At 44.7% G+C, this 15223-nt stretch overlaps 1 protein-coding gene across 2 annotated transcripts in view; it reads left to right on the top strand.

Moving 5' to 3' along the window:
• Positions 1 to 10874, top strand: part of LOC147639373 (uncharacterized) — a 39171-nt gene extending 28297 nt beyond the window's left edge. Inside the window, exons 9-10 of one of the 2 annotated variants that reach the window (XM_086790688.1) lie at positions 10099 to 10262; positions 10395 to 10874. In XM_086790688.1, the coding sequence (XP_086646814.1) occupies positions 10099 to 10262 (164 nt within the window). In that variant the 3' untranslated portion in view covers positions 10395 to 10874. The remainder of the gene's footprint in view (positions 1 to 10098; positions 10263 to 10394) is intronic. The other variant, XM_086790693.1, reaches the window with a different exon arrangement.
• Positions 10875 to 15223: the final 4349 nt, after the last annotated feature.

Below are 15223 nucleotides of genomic sequence, written 5' to 3'. Positions count from 1 at the left end.
TGTGTGTGTGTGTGTGTGTGCGTGCGTGCGTGCGTGAGAGAGAGAGAGAGAGAGAGAGAGAGAGAGAGAGAGAGAGAGAGTTATATTAACGTATTCAAAAGACCCAAAGGGTCGATAAGACCAAAATGATGTGTACAGAGTGTCCATGAAATCTCGTAATGGATGAAATAAGAAAAGCAACAGTAAACTAAAATTGAAAACTGAACGCTAAGAGAGAGAGAGAGAGATTAGATTAGGTATTACTGTCCACTGGGGCATGGGACTAAATTTCGTTACAAAGCATAGATAATTCTCCTTTCTTCTGCTTTCAAACAAAAGGGTTTCAGGGGGTGTCTGTTTGATTACTTACAAGGTGTTGTCTATGATCCAAAAATTGGTTGAGAAATGTGCCTAGCATGGTGGGAGAAAAGAAACTTGCCCGCAAAAGCTGTTGTATATCTTCACATTCATCTAGAAGCTGCTTGAAGTTCTCTCTAATGTGTGAATAAGCTGGGCACTTCAACGTGAAATGTTCCTCCGTCTTAATGGCATGCATAGAACATTGTCTACATAGCCAACTTTCTGTTGAGTGACCTGCCTATGCACCTACCTCAATGCTGAGGGGGTGGCATCTAGTGCGTAATAAAGTAAGGGCTCTCCTGGTCTTTCCTGGCATGGGAAAATTGATGTGAGGCTGAGCCTTTGCTTGTGGTTGAGCATACACGAGCCAATATCTCAGGTTTATGTGTGTGCAATAATATGCAAACCTAGAGTGCTTTTCTGCTGTTTTCCACTTATGATGAAGGCTGTCTAATAGCTTCTGTTGCACAGGAACTGACTGCATTTCACCGAGTGGTAGGTCGAGGCAATTCTCCATCCCCCAACGTGCAAATCAGCTTTGCAGGTCTTGCACCCAGCTAAAGGAATCAATTTTGTCTTATGTGTTTTTTGTCTTAGAGCCGGTTTCCCACATGCAATCTTTGGTAGGCGGTGTGAAGACATACCCTTTATCTTGGTGATGTAATTGTATACCCTTGCTAGTGCGACCATTTCAAGCGGGCGGCTCCCTTGTTCGAGGAGCGTTAGTAAGGAATGCTCCTCTGTCTCAACCTCTGTGTGGCATAATCTGCAGATCCTCTCCTCCCTGGTCTCCGTATGAACTCTTTGGCTCTGAAGATGCACTCAGCTCTTCTTGTCTCCACTCTGAGGCGGTGGGATGAAATCCGTATTTGGCCAATCGTAATCCGCATGGCATGGGACATGTGAACGCTCAGGTAGCCGAGCTGCAGGATGAATCCATCCTCAATGAGCGTGAGGAAGTGATCTCTGTAGAAGTGCATCTTTGATGGAAGCTCCAAAGGTGTGATCCATGTGTAGTGGGTGTAGAGGCTGAGAAGATCTAACTAGCTAAACCGGTTGGTGTTCTCATGAGAGAGTCGGGAGAAAAGGGGAGTCCAAACTATACTGAAGGGGTGGGACTCAGGAGGCAATCCATGCGGTGCCCATATCTTGAGAACCAAGTGGAAACTCAGGCATACCATACTCTGGGGTGGCCCTTGAGTGGTAGCTGTCTAGAGGACTCTAGGGCAAGCCTCGGGTACCTATGGAGATCCCCTCTGTATGTGAAACTCAATCTGGATATGAAGGGGTGGGACATATTGAAGACCATTACCTTGGTTTTACCAAGGTTAACAATGAGGTCTTGTTAAGTGCAAAAGTCTTGGTCAAGGGTAGAGTAGCTCCTTTGAAAGTTTGCTTGTCCTGAGGCTCTGCATCCCTCTCTCTCTGCAAATGAACTAAGCTCCACGTCTTGCAGTGTCTATAGAGTTTGGCCAATGTGTGGCCAATCATGATCATCCTGTAATTGTTAGGATCTCCGGCTTTGAGGATGGAGGTGATGGTGTTAGTTGATCAAGAGGGTGGAAATCCTTCACAAAGGGCTCTATTGAACATGTAGGCTAGTAGGGTGTCACGTGCACACCCGTCAGGCGTACAAGTGGCATGGCATCATCAGGCATATAATCAGGATATTCATTCAGGCATATATTAGTATGAGCATCATATGGGGGTGTTTTATCACCAACATCAGCACTCTAGTCATCATGAGCATTGTAAGGCATTCATGTGCATCAGCCGACAGCATATTTGTCATCCGACAGCATTTATTACCAACCGACTGGCATTTCATGGCATTTATGGCCAGTCGTGAGCATTCAAGGCTGGCCGATCAGCATCAGTTCCCACATATAAATAGAAGCGCATCATCTCAGTTCAGATCATCAGTGTTTTCAGTCCATCATCGCATCCCAGCATCAACGCATAGATCATTCAGTTCAGTTCAGTCCATCAGATCTGCAAACGCAAAATGTGTCTAATCAGATGCTTGGTACATTATGTACAGACAGAGGTGGAGAGTATATGTCGAAGGATTTTGTTGCATTGATGGTTGAAAGAGGCATAAAACATCAATGAATAGTGCCTTACACACCTTAGCAAAATGGTGTAGCTGAGAGGAAGAACAAGACTCTCATGGAGATGGCACGATGCATGGTCAATGGCCAAGATTTGCCTCATGGTTTTTGGCTAGAGGCTGTTATTAGCCATGGTCATGTAAAAGCAAGGCCCCATAAAGGTGCCGTAAAGGTGATTCCAAGGTATACATATTTCTTCACAATCTCCACTGGGGCATTTCTCTGCAAGATGGATATAGCGGTGATGTAATTGCTGGGATATATCGGTGCCTTAGTGTGTGTGAACAGTCCCTCAAAAGGCTTAGATGTGTGTAAGTTTGTCATAGTGTGTGAACTCACCCTCATATGGATAAGGGTGCAGTAAATAAGGATCAAAGGGTTTGGCATATTGAAAGGGCTATATATGCAAAGGCCTCATTTTACACAATCAATCAATCAAATACTGATCATCATCCTTGTCGTACAATCACCTCTCTCATTAGCATCTCTCTCTCTCTCTCTCTCTCTCTCTCTCTCTCTCTCTCTCTCTCTCTCTCTCTCTCTACTCCACCATGGAGGTCTTTCACCCTCCATAACTAACTGCAGGAAACCCTAGCCCAGCTGTCGCCTTCAATTGGTATCAGAGCCCGTGCTGCTTGTTCTTTTTTGCGCCCTGTGCTGCTCGTGTTTCTCTGCCTGACGTTGCCCCTCTGCTGCCTGCTTTGCCCATTTGCGCGGCCCCTTCTTGCCATTCACATACAACTTGTGCTTCCGCAATTCCTAAAATACCATATCCAAGTGCTTTCGATGCTCTTCTTCATTCTTTGAATGCACAATAATGTCATAAAAAAAAGTAGCTGCAAACTTTCTGTGTGCTCGAAATATTCTTTCCATCATTCGGTCGAAAGTAGCCGGGGCATTGGTAAGACCAAAAGGCATCACCAAATATTCAGAGAGTCCAAAGGTTGTCTTGAATGCGGTCTTGTGAATATCCTTTGGAACAATCGTGACTTGATGGTAACCACTCTTCAAATCGATCTTGTTAAAGATAGTGGCTCCATCCAATCTATCTAGGATATCATCGATCCTAGGAATAAGAAACCTGTGCCATGAACCATTCTTTTTTTGAACCAATAAGATTGGGGAACAAAAAGGTGATGAGCTAGGTCGAATCAAACGCTTTTCCAAAAGCTCGGTTACTTGCTTCATAATCTCCTCTTGTTGAGCTTGACTCACTCGATAAGGAGGTCTATTAGGAGGTGAGCTTCCTGGCATGAGGTCAATATGAAGATTTTCCGGACTCTTTGGAGGTAGCTCTCTTGGAAGAGTGTCTGCAAAGCAATCTTCTTACTTCTTTAGGAAATCTTTCCTTTCATGATCAAGAGTTGAAAGTGACTCATCACTCTCAGATTCCTTAGGATCTCTTACATATATCTAGTACGAGGAAATAGATCGCTTTATTGCTTTAGGAACTTGTACATGACTAATGAGTGGAATGGAATTCTCCTCAACTCCTACATTAAAAGTTACATTCTTGGCCTTAAAAGGAATCCTAATCTTGTTTCTAGCCCAATCAATGGCCGGGTCTATCTTCTTATGCCAGGGCATACCCAAAATTACATCACAATGTCGGGTGTGTGTCCATGTAGCGTGGGCTTATGATGAAACTCCTCTGTCAGGCATAGGAGGTGATCTCTGTAGAAGGCCATCTTCGTCCCTAGTGGACGACTAGGTGAACTCCATGTCCTCTGAGTATCTAGTCTGACAATGTCCTTCCTGATAACCTTGTTCCGCTCTGTGTGGCTGAGAGCAAATGACGGGGCCTCTATGTTGTACTAGAATGGGGGGAGTGCCTCCATCTGCAAACCATGCATGCCAAACCAAGTGCCTACCTGTGCATACCAGCACTCTGTATCTCCCTCAAGTGTCAGCTGTCTCGAGGACTCCAGGGCTAGCCGGGGGTATCTATCAAGTGGAAGCTCCCATAGCCTGTGCCAGTATGTCATTATCTGGAATAGAGCCTCTGTTACTATCGGTGCAACCCCCATCTCTGCTCGCACAATCTCATGTGGCATTGATGGCTTACTCCTAATCATGCGTGAGATCATCGCCACTAGGGGCCTCTCCATCGGCTTCCACCCATCATATACCTCCTCTGTATTTGTCTCGGCCGGCTCTCTCCTCTGTCTCCTCCTGTGGTATAAGCTAGGACCCCGTATGGGGGCACCATATGGTAGTGTAGGTGTAACTAGAGTATCAAATAGCCAAAGCTTCGTCCTCGGCTCCTGAAACTGTATTTGTGAGCATTGCCTCTCTAGCGAGCCAAGGGCTACATATCCCCTCATCAATCTAGCTTCGTCGCCTTCCGCGTCGAGAACTGAGGTCCAACAAAAGTGATCCCAAGGTATACATATGAGGTAACATACTCCACAAGCTCTCCACTATATGTAAACTGTACTACAGATCTACTTATCCACTGTGAAGAGGTGTTAAAGATCATGACCTTGGTCTTTCCAAGGTTCACAGTGAGGTCCCGGTCCTCGCAAAAGGCCCATAATGTATCCAAATGCCTTTGCAGCCCCTCCGGTGAATCAGAAATAAGAACAATATCATTTGCATACAAGAGGATCGGTATAAGGGCTCTTGCCAAATGTGCTCCTGGTCCTCCCTGTCTGTCTATGTAATCCAAGATCTGGTCAATGTATAGACCAAATAGAGTAGGAGACAAGGGGCAGCCTTGCTTCATCCCGATAGTGCTGTGTATGATCTCTGAATCACCTCCTGGAGCCCGTACTCTGCCTATGACTGACTCATAGAGTGTAATGATCCCCCAAAGCATCTCTTCTGGCACTCCCATATCCTGAAGTCTCCTCATCAGTGTGGCCTGTGGGACGGTATCAAAAGCTTTGTGGAAATCCACAAAGCAGCAATATATCCGATGCACGTGAGCTCTCCCCTCCTCAATGATCCCCCATAGTGTAAAGATATGATCTAGTGTGGAGTGCCCTCTCCGGAAGCCTGCCTGCCCCAATGCTCTGAGTCTTTGCTCCTTGGCTCATGCTCCAAAATCGAACCATAAATCTTGGCCAAGGTGTGAACAATCATGATAGTCCTGTAGTTGTTGGGGTCCATGGGGTCAATAGGTACAATAGTATTTGATGACCAGCTGGAGGGGAAGCCCTCACATAAAGCCATGTTAAACATGTGAACCAGTAAAGGGGCTAGCGTGCCCCTAGCATGGGAGAAATGCTCGGTGAGGAGTCCATCATGATCCTGTGCTCTCCCAGTTTGCATCCTATCAATAGCATCTCTCACCATGCTCAGGTGAAAGAAGTAGGAGTGTGGGGGACGAGGTTCGGGTGGATGGGGGAGAGGTGGCTGCTCGGGGGCATGGTAGAGAGAGGTGGCATAGGTGTGCCAGATGCCAGGTGAAGTAATCGGAGTCGACAGGTGATGATCCTGGAAGATCCTCCAGGCCTCCCTATAGTCCCTTACAAGAAATAGCTGGTATGGCTCCTGCTCAAGCCTGGCTAGGTAGGCTCTCTTCTTTCTCTGTGAGAGATGTCGAAAGATCACTTGTGCCTGCTGGTGAGTGGTGGATCCTAGCGCCATCTCCCGATGTAGACGGGCTCGGGTATCACGACATTCCTCGTCGTACCAGCTATTATGTGGGACAGTCCCTCTTGGTGATGTAGGGGTGGCTCTGGAGTGCGGGAAGGTGGCTGTAGTGGACGTATGGAGGGTGGCTGAGAGGTGTGTGGTAAGCTCATCAAGTGGGATGTGGGGGTCGAGGTTGGAGAGGATGCGGTAGACGTGATCAGAATAGATGGAAGAGGTCTCTCTGGTGAAGTGGTATCTTGGACAGTGATGGGGCAAAGCAGGTGGTTGGATGGTGTATCGGCATGTGAGGGAGAAGGCTAGGTATGCATGGTCGGTTGCAACACCGATGGGGTGAGGTGAGATGGTAAACTCCGGAATGAGTGGGATCAGAGAGTGAGATCCCATTAGATAGTCCACTGTACTGGCTCCATGTCTGAAGGGGTAGGAGATGAAGGAGTTGGATCTAGGCCATGTAGTCAGGCCATTATAAATGGCTAGCCCATGAGCCCCGCCGAGGGCTAAGAGATACTCTCCACACTGCAAGGTAGATGTCTCGGGCCCTCTCTGTCTGGATCCTCACCCACAAAAACCGCGCAGCCTCATCCCGTCCGACCACCTGTATCACATGTTGAAGCTCCTCCCTATATAGTAAAGCCACCCCTCCCGACCACCGGGTACCCCCTGCTGTGCGTGGGTGTGGGTGATGAACAGAATCCCATCTGTATCCTCTCACCTTTGGAAGCCGACTCCCTTGGCAGCACTGATGTGTCTCTGTGTATAAGACCAAGTCTCTCCCTCTAAATGTCTCCTCGAACAGACCTGCATCTGTCCTCAAGGTGCCATTGCAGTTCCAAACCGCAATCTCTAGCTTGGTCTCATAGGCCTTGCATCGTCATTGGGCACGTCGTTCGGTGATGATCACCCTCCCATCTCTGTACACTGCCCATTTCCCTGCCTTCCGTGCATCCAGGATGCGTGGCATGCACTTCCTCCTGTGTGTGACCTGTGCTAGTGTGAGATCGTCTTCGAGGTAAGAGTCTTTTCTCCTTTTAGTGCCCGCCTTTTGGTAAGGAATGCTTGCTCGGCCTCCAACCCCACAAACTTGAGGATGAGTGCGCGTTCCTTGTTGGTGTCTTTGCCCACCCTCCATGCCTCGACAAAGGGGGTATCAGGGATTTCCAGCTTTCTGCATAGTGCTATGGCGTCCTCTTTCGGCGAGGCTCCTTCCTTCCTTCCTTCCATCCCACCACTCTCACATTCAATGCCCTAATCTTCCTTCTTTTCTCCTCTTCGAGTGTGTCATTGATGATGTTTGGGGATGATGGTGGGTTCCGTTGCTTCTCGGCAACCTCAATCCAGCTGCCCGCTTCTTCCACTTGTTTCTATGTCTTCTTAATCACCGTGGCCCATGTGGTCGCCTCGTTTGCCGCCTTCTCCTCTTGTTCATGGAGGGTCTTCATTTGCTCTCTAAGTGTATTCAGCTCATCATTGAGGGATAGTTGAATTTCTCCTTCTTCGAATTGAGTACGTGCCCTCATGGTCTCGTTTTCCACTTTAAGGGTGGCGATTGGGCCTCTAGCTCCGTGATTAGTGAGGTGTGGTGGCTGGTTTTTGCGTCCAACATTTGGACCATTTCCTCCTGCATCTTGTTTAGCTGAGTTGCCATGTATACCTGCATGTCTACCTTCCACCTATCCATCTCCTCTTGCATGGAGGCACACAACTCATGCCTAAGGTCATCACTATGCTTGTTCTCCCCGAGCTTCTTTTGTATGCGGTCAATGTCCATATCCTGCATTTTGCATACTTCTCTCATGGTGGTCAGGCATGTTTTGATATGGGGGTTGCCGATCTTGTGTGCTCGCCCAAATCGAGCTGTATTTCCTCTCCTTCTCACCTCTAGTCCTTGTTGCCGGAGAGCTGTCCATGTTGGACTGAAGGGGTCCCCCTTCTAGTACTGATTTTGGTCCTCAGCTGGTGGCCCCCATAGGTGGCCAGCTGCAAGTGGGAAGGCAAGTACAGGCGACAAGAGGGAGCAGCAGATAGGATTATCTTGCTGCCTTGGGGACCTGAGCAAGGGCGGCTGGGGAAACGGAGCGAACAGAGAGAACAAGGCGGCTGGGGAAAGGGAGAAAGGGGCGAACAGAGAGAACAAGGCGGCTGCAGGAAAAGGGGGGCGAAGACAGAGAAAAGGAGCGAACAGAGAGAACAAGGCGGCTGGGGAGAGAGAGAAAGGGGGTGAAGACAGAAAGGGAGCGAACAGTTGCAGCGAACAGAGAGAACAAGGCGGCTGGGGAGAGAGAGAAAGGGGGTGAAGACAGAAAGGGAGCGAACAGTTGCAGCGAACAGAGAGAACAAGGTGGCTGGGGAGAGAGACAAAGGGGGCGAAGAGAGAGAACAAGGCGGCTGCAGGAAAAGCGGGGCGAAGACAGAGAAAGGGAGCGAACAGTTGCAGCGAACAGAGAGAACAAGGCGGCTGGGGAGAGAGAGAGAGGGGGCGAAGAGAGAGAACAAGGCGGCTGCAGGAAAAGGGGGGCGAAGACAGAGAAAAGGAGGGAACAGAGAGAACAAGGCGGCTGGGGAGAGAGAGAAAGGGGGGCGAAGACAGCGAAAGGGAGTGAACAGTTGCAGTGACAGAGAGAACAAGGCGGCGGGAAAAGGGGGGCGAAGACAGAGAAAAGGAGCGAGCAGGGAGAACAAGGCGGCTGCAGGAAAAGGGGGGCGAAGACAGAGAAAAGGAGCGAACAAAGAGAACAAGGCGGCTGGGGAGAGAGAGAAAGGGGGCGAAGACAGTCAAAGGGAGCAAACAGTTGCAGAGAACAGAGAGAACAAGGCGGCTGGGGAAAGGGAGCAAACAGAGAGAACAAGGTGGCTGGGGAGAGAGAGAAAGGGGGAGAAGAGAGAGAACAAGGCGGAAGGGGGGCGAAGATGGAGAAAAGGAGCGAACAAAGAGAACAAGGCGGCTGGGGAGAGAGAGAAAGGGGGCGAAGACAGAGAAAGGGAGGGAACAGTTGCAGCGAACAGAGAGAACAAGGTGGCTGGGGAAAAGGAGCGGACAGAGAGAACAAGGTGGCTGGGGAGAGAGAGAAAGGGGGCGAAGATAGAGAAAGGGAGCGAGCGAACAGAGAAAACAAGGTGGCTGGGGAAAGGGAGCGAACAGAGAGAACAAGGCGGCTGGGGAAAGGGAAAGTCGGGAAAGGGAAGCAAAGGAAGAAGAAGGAAGAATGTATAGAGGCCAACGTATGCCCACTGACAAAGAGAAAAGTAACAACTCCATGGAGTACAACCTGTGGGAGGATCTCAGCAAGATGAAACTGAACATCACACTAGACCAAATGCTGAATCTAAATCCCAATTACAGGCAAAAGCTGCTTTTCAGGTCATAGTGCCAAATGAGAAACTGGTGCAGGAACCGAAAAATCTGGCAACAGAATTCAGGAATGTGGAAACAGTCCAGGACTGTGACACGTCCTTTTTGCGAAAGTAACGATTATTCTGACAGACGCATCTCTAGCAAGGAGGAACCAGGCATCTCTAATCTCTGTAACACGCTCGCAACAAAGGGCCAAAACCCTCTCTGAAGAGGCAGTGAATGTTAAATAGCTTTGGGACCCAAGCTTGTGTCCACTCTCTCTCTTTCTCTCGCTCTTCTACATCTATCTCTCTCCAGTTATTACGGACATCTATTCATAGAAGGACATGCATCTTATTAAAGGCATAACTATTTATTTAAGAGTCATGCCTTTTCCAAGAGGCATGATTCCTCAATTGTAATCTTTCTCCCTCTATTTAAGGGATGCCTTGGCATCAATACAGCAATAGACAATACTTTCTGCGCAACACTCGTCTAATTTTAGCATTTAGTCTTTATCACGTCTAATTAAATATTTGAGACTAGCAGTAGTCTTCACAGCCTCTCCCAGTTATTACCCTTCTATATGGGAGTTGCAATTTGGTTTTTTTAAAATGTTTTTTTCGCATTACTAATAGAATGATCTCGTTTTCAGAAAACAAAAAAAATGCCCCAAATCTGTGTAAAAGTGATAACGTCTTTTATGTTTTGAAGCAGAGATTTTTGACCAATACCTCACAGCAGGGGCTACAGCTGTTGTCTTATCCGATGCAATCTTCCACAAGGCTCTTGTAAATGCCAGAGATTTCAAGAAAATCCAACAGCAAGCAACTGTTGTTGCAGAGAAGGCTGCTCTACCCATGTGTACCTTGCAGTTTTAGGTGATAACAATTTTAAAGACTTCATTAATAATGACGTCATGTGATTGCACAAGAATGAATGTTTGTGAGCTAAGCATTGTCTGTGAATGCCATGAATATTGAGAAGGCGTCTTGGTGGTGTTGTACATACAGACGCACAAACCCGAACATGCGCACGTGTGCACACAAGCATGCATGCACAGATTGTGGGAAAAAGTACCTGGGAGCAGTAAACAATGGTCGTACGATCCCGTCTAACATGTGGAGCACATGTGTGCACACAAGCATGCATGCACAGATTGTGGGAAAGAGTACCTGGGAGCAGTAAACAATGGTCGTACGATCCCTTCTAACATGTGGATGTTTATGTGCACTTATAAGCAAAACCAAGAAAGTTGTAGATACTTGCCTTCATTAAAGGAGGTGAGGCTTAAAGTTGATATTTTGAGGCCTTCAGTGTTCACAGGTATAACCGTCCATCAAATGTACCTTCCCATTAGATATGTTTTATAACGGCAGGGACTTCACCAATCCACTGAACTAAGAGTTTCAGTTTTACAATGTTGGGGATTTAATTAAAAAAAAAAAGGGAAACATACAACCAATAAAGGCATACATTTTTCCAAGGCTACAGTATTTTGCCTTATATCTCCACTGGCTGAAATCCACTGACTATTACTAAAAATAAGGCAATTGGTCCCCTTGACCCATCAATGTGTGCTCACTCATTGTTAGTGGGTGTTATCTGTGTCTATTCTTTTTTTTTTTCCCCACTTAAATTCTTTGCGTAGTATTTTGAATTACCAATTATATTTTATAAAAACCCAAAATATTATATTGACCACCTCGTGTCATAAGTAGTTGCATTGAGACATTGAAGTTCAAAAGTTTTAGTAAACACGTGCGTTTAATAATTGTGATATCCCAATAAAATGATGTATTTTCTACATATAAACTCATTTTATTTAATGAATATGTATAATATTTTTTAAAAACATTTCAACCCTCCAAATATAGCTACATTATTTTCTAAAGTCTTCAGAGCACAAATCATTCTCCAGAGCACAAATCATTCTCAAGTTATGATGCAAGACCCTCGACCCTATAAATTTTAAAAAAAAATCTAGTTACATTCTTTTCTTAAGTCTTTAGACTAGAAATCATTCTCCAATTATTTGAAGCATATCCTTAAAGTTTTAAAGCATCAAAATATGTGCATCAAACACAATTGTGTATGAAAAAATTAAATACTCATGTTAAAATTATCACATAATTATAATTGAAGTACATTAATAATTGCTTTTATAGAATCTTAAAATTCTTACATTTGTTTTTAAAAGTTTAGCTGGCCTTAACATAAGTTGCCAATTCAATATGATGCTACATTTGGTGTTCATATAGATTTTTTTTTGTTCATGCTATAAATATAACCATCAACCCAAAGCACAAATAAAGTAAACATTTATCACTATCACTAGACAAACAAAGGTTGTAATGTTCCTTCAATAAAATACTTGGAATCTAGTAGATATTGACTTTTTGGTAATAATGCATTGGATTTTTCTCAGTTTTTTAAATACAATTTTGTAGTAACTTAATCGTAACGTATTTAGCTTTAATTATGTGCATTTGGTAGTGCTTACTTATGCATCGTGTTTTGTAACAAGACGTGTAGGTTTTCATGCAAACCACAAGTCTCTTGTGTCCTCTACCTCTAGTCCACACCCCATATCATGCATGCTCTTGCATTAAGTTTTGCATAAACTCTGAGTGATAGAACAAGATTTGAAAACCTTTTATGTTTTGCATAAACTCTGAGTGAAATAACAAGATTAGTAATAACTTAAAGCTTTTTAATTCTTTGGGAAAAAGGATCGACAACAATTGCTACAATGTAGCCTAATATGAATCAAATTAGGAGGGGCTGTTTAATACATATGTGAATGTATGAGGGCTTGTGATAGTAGTTGACTAACCTTCATCTTGTTATTGATCGCATTGTATATGGATGGTATTTCTCACTAATCCATCATCATTTGATGATACCTTTATTTGGATGGATCCTTCCTCATCATGGGTATTCCTCAGTTTGATTAACTCTCCTTCACCATTTGCCTCTTCTTCACCATGGGTATTCCTTACTTTGATTAACTCTCCTTCACCATTTGCCTCTTCCTCAAACAAGTTTCTGCCTGTTATGACGGAGTTATGGCCCTTGCTTGAAGCTGAAGGCGGCACACGAGTCCTTGGCAGCATGCTGAAAGTGCTATGGACAGATTTGAGTGCAAATTTAGCATCAGTCTGTGAGTGTTTTAGTGTTTGTGAGTTGCCCCCCAGATTGTGTCCTAAGGAAGCTGCTAGAATTTGCTGAGAGTTGATCAAGCTGCATTGGGGGACGATGAAGCAGAAAGTACTTGATTATTGCCTCCTGGATTAGGTCCTGGCACCATGTTATGCAGCAACATATCGCCAAGGCTATGAGCATTATGGGGATGTTGTTGGCTAGCAGTGGCCAGGCTAACTGAGTTCGCACTAGAAGTAGGTCCGGACACAGGAGTGTCCCACATGATGGCCAGGTTTTCCAACGCGTTTTATGGCTTTGATTGATGTTGTGTACCTGCTGCCTCTTCCTTCATGGTTACCACCATTTGAATGCGGGGATGGGCTGCCACGTGTGGGTACGCTGAAAGGAGGCCAGTGCTGGTGGTAATGCCTTGATTGCTCTGTAACGGGCCGAGAGACTGGCTACGTCGGTGATGGTGTTGACTCTTGCAGATTGGGATGCAGGGAAGAGCAAAACCCGTAAGAGGAGGATGGTGGCTAGCCCAAGCTTATGTAACATAGCCATGCCCAAGCTAGTAGAATTTGATGGGTTGTGCGTGTGTGTGTGTGTGGGGGAGAATGTGAGATGGGTAGCTTATTTATATGTGAGATGAGGTGTAGGGTAAGCAAGGTTTGTGTGTGTGTGTGTGTGTGTGTGAGAGAGAGAGAGAGAGAGAGCCCTCGTTGCAGAGGAGAACTTGAAGTAGGGCAAGCCCGCTTTCTAAATTCTCACCATATGGAAAATCAAACCTATAATCACATGCAAACTTTTCGACTTTACAAGGGTTGCCGGCTTCGGTACGTGTCGAACTCTTAACAAAGAGTTTGAAATTTGAATGGCCCCTAAAAACAGTAATTAAGCTAAACTCGATTGCTAGTTAGAAATATTAAACTAAACTCATTTGCTAATTACCTTGCCGTCACAACATTCATTGTACGTATCTCTCGCCCATTCGTTGTATCTGCCACCAATGCTAGAAACGAACAGCATCATAGTGTTCTTTGATTCGTCCAACTAAAAAAAACCCGGGCTCTGAATCTTTGTAGCCCTTATTTTGAGGAAAGATTAAGAAAAACTTTCCAATTTATAGAACCAACGTTTAGTGTACATTTTAGTAAATAAAAAAGATTTGAATTGAGAAGTCCTTTAAAAAAAGAAGAAGAAGCTGTATCTCGACGCTTGCCCTTCACAGGCAAAGGCAAGGAATTCTAAGCTTACCATTCGCTCCTGGTCTCTGCAAAGCCAACCAAGGTTGAAAATATGCTACATATATATATATATATATATATATATATATATATATATATATATATATATATATTTATAAATGTATGTGTATGAAGTTGTACCTTGAGTAACCTTCAAGTCATCACAGCAAATAAAGCTGTACCTTGAGTAACCTTCATATCATCACAGCAAATAAAGCGCTGCATCCCATTAATTCTAATATATGGTTGCTTGTAAACAGTTTCAAGTGGGTCGTTCACACAAAGCCTGAAGTGTGGTGTGATGGGGGAAGAAATGGTCACCAATGGTGGAACTAGTCGCACACAAAATAGTGTGTGTGTGTGTTTTTTTTTTGGCGTGCATGGGTTGTGTGCAAAACCATTTAACTAATTTAATTTGGAGAGACAGATGAAAACCACCTCTAGAACCATATTCAAAAAGCGTCGCATGAACATCCAGGACGGCTCAAATTTTAAGTAATTAGGTGGAAATTTTAAAACGATTTTGCGATATTCAAGTAAGCTAATGGCAAAGGGACGCATAGTAAGGTGATCAATAATACTGGTTCTTGCTTACTTTTGGTGTCCCCTTGCTCTCAAAGGGTGAGAAATAGCATCCCTTCTTGTGGGTATTCTTTCTTCTTTTATTTGAATTTTCTTTATTTTGGTGGGTATTCTTTCTTTTCGTCTTTGAATTTTCTTTATTTTCAGGGCTTTTTCCCCGGTTTTCAAGCCTTTTTCCAATGAATGATTGTTTGTGTGACCAATTAGCAAAATGGATTTGTGAACCGTACAGAATCATTATTCACTGAAATAGGATGAGTAACTAATTTATGTAATCTTTCTCCCATTAGGAATGCAATAAGTATTCATGATCGATAAGCTTCAAATATAGCTATGAAATCTCTACCTGCATTCCGTATAACTATACCATCCCGAATTTAGCGTGTTATCAGTCCTTTGAAACAAATTTTGCTCCAAAAGGCTTTGATGAAGTGGCAAAAGTGCTCACTAGCTCATGCACGAGTTGCAAGAGTGGTAGGGACTCTCTCTCTCTCTCTATATATATATATATATATACTAGTTGGGAACCCATGCTTCGCACGTCTTTTGAGGCTTCCAAAATCAAATTCTACCCAAACCTCCTCTTCCCCTTCTCGAACCTCCAAATTCTTGCCACGTGGCAGCTTTGTGAAACTCTTCCCTAAGATAATATAGAGATATAAACCAAATGAATTTTACTTTCTTTTTTTTTTCTTTATGCTGGATTGAATTTGATAAAAATTAAGAGCTTCCCTTTGAGTAGTTATGAATTTGAGGGGGAAAAGGAGCCATTAGGGCGATTATACCCACTCCGCACTCTTGGCAAGCCTAGTATCCTATCCTTTGTCAAGGCACTTTTAATTTTGTGTGCACGATACAAGTAAAACCAC

The sequence above is a fragment of the Cibotium barometz genome, chromosome 4 (genome assembly GCF_041138505.1).
Source record: "Cibotium barometz isolate CiBa-2024 chromosome 4, ASM4113850v1, whole genome shotgun sequence".
Lineage (NCBI taxonomy): Eukaryota > Viridiplantae > Streptophyta > Polypodiopsida > Cyatheales > Cibotiaceae > Cibotium > Cibotium barometz.
This window is presented reverse-complemented; position numbering and strand designations above follow the sequence as displayed.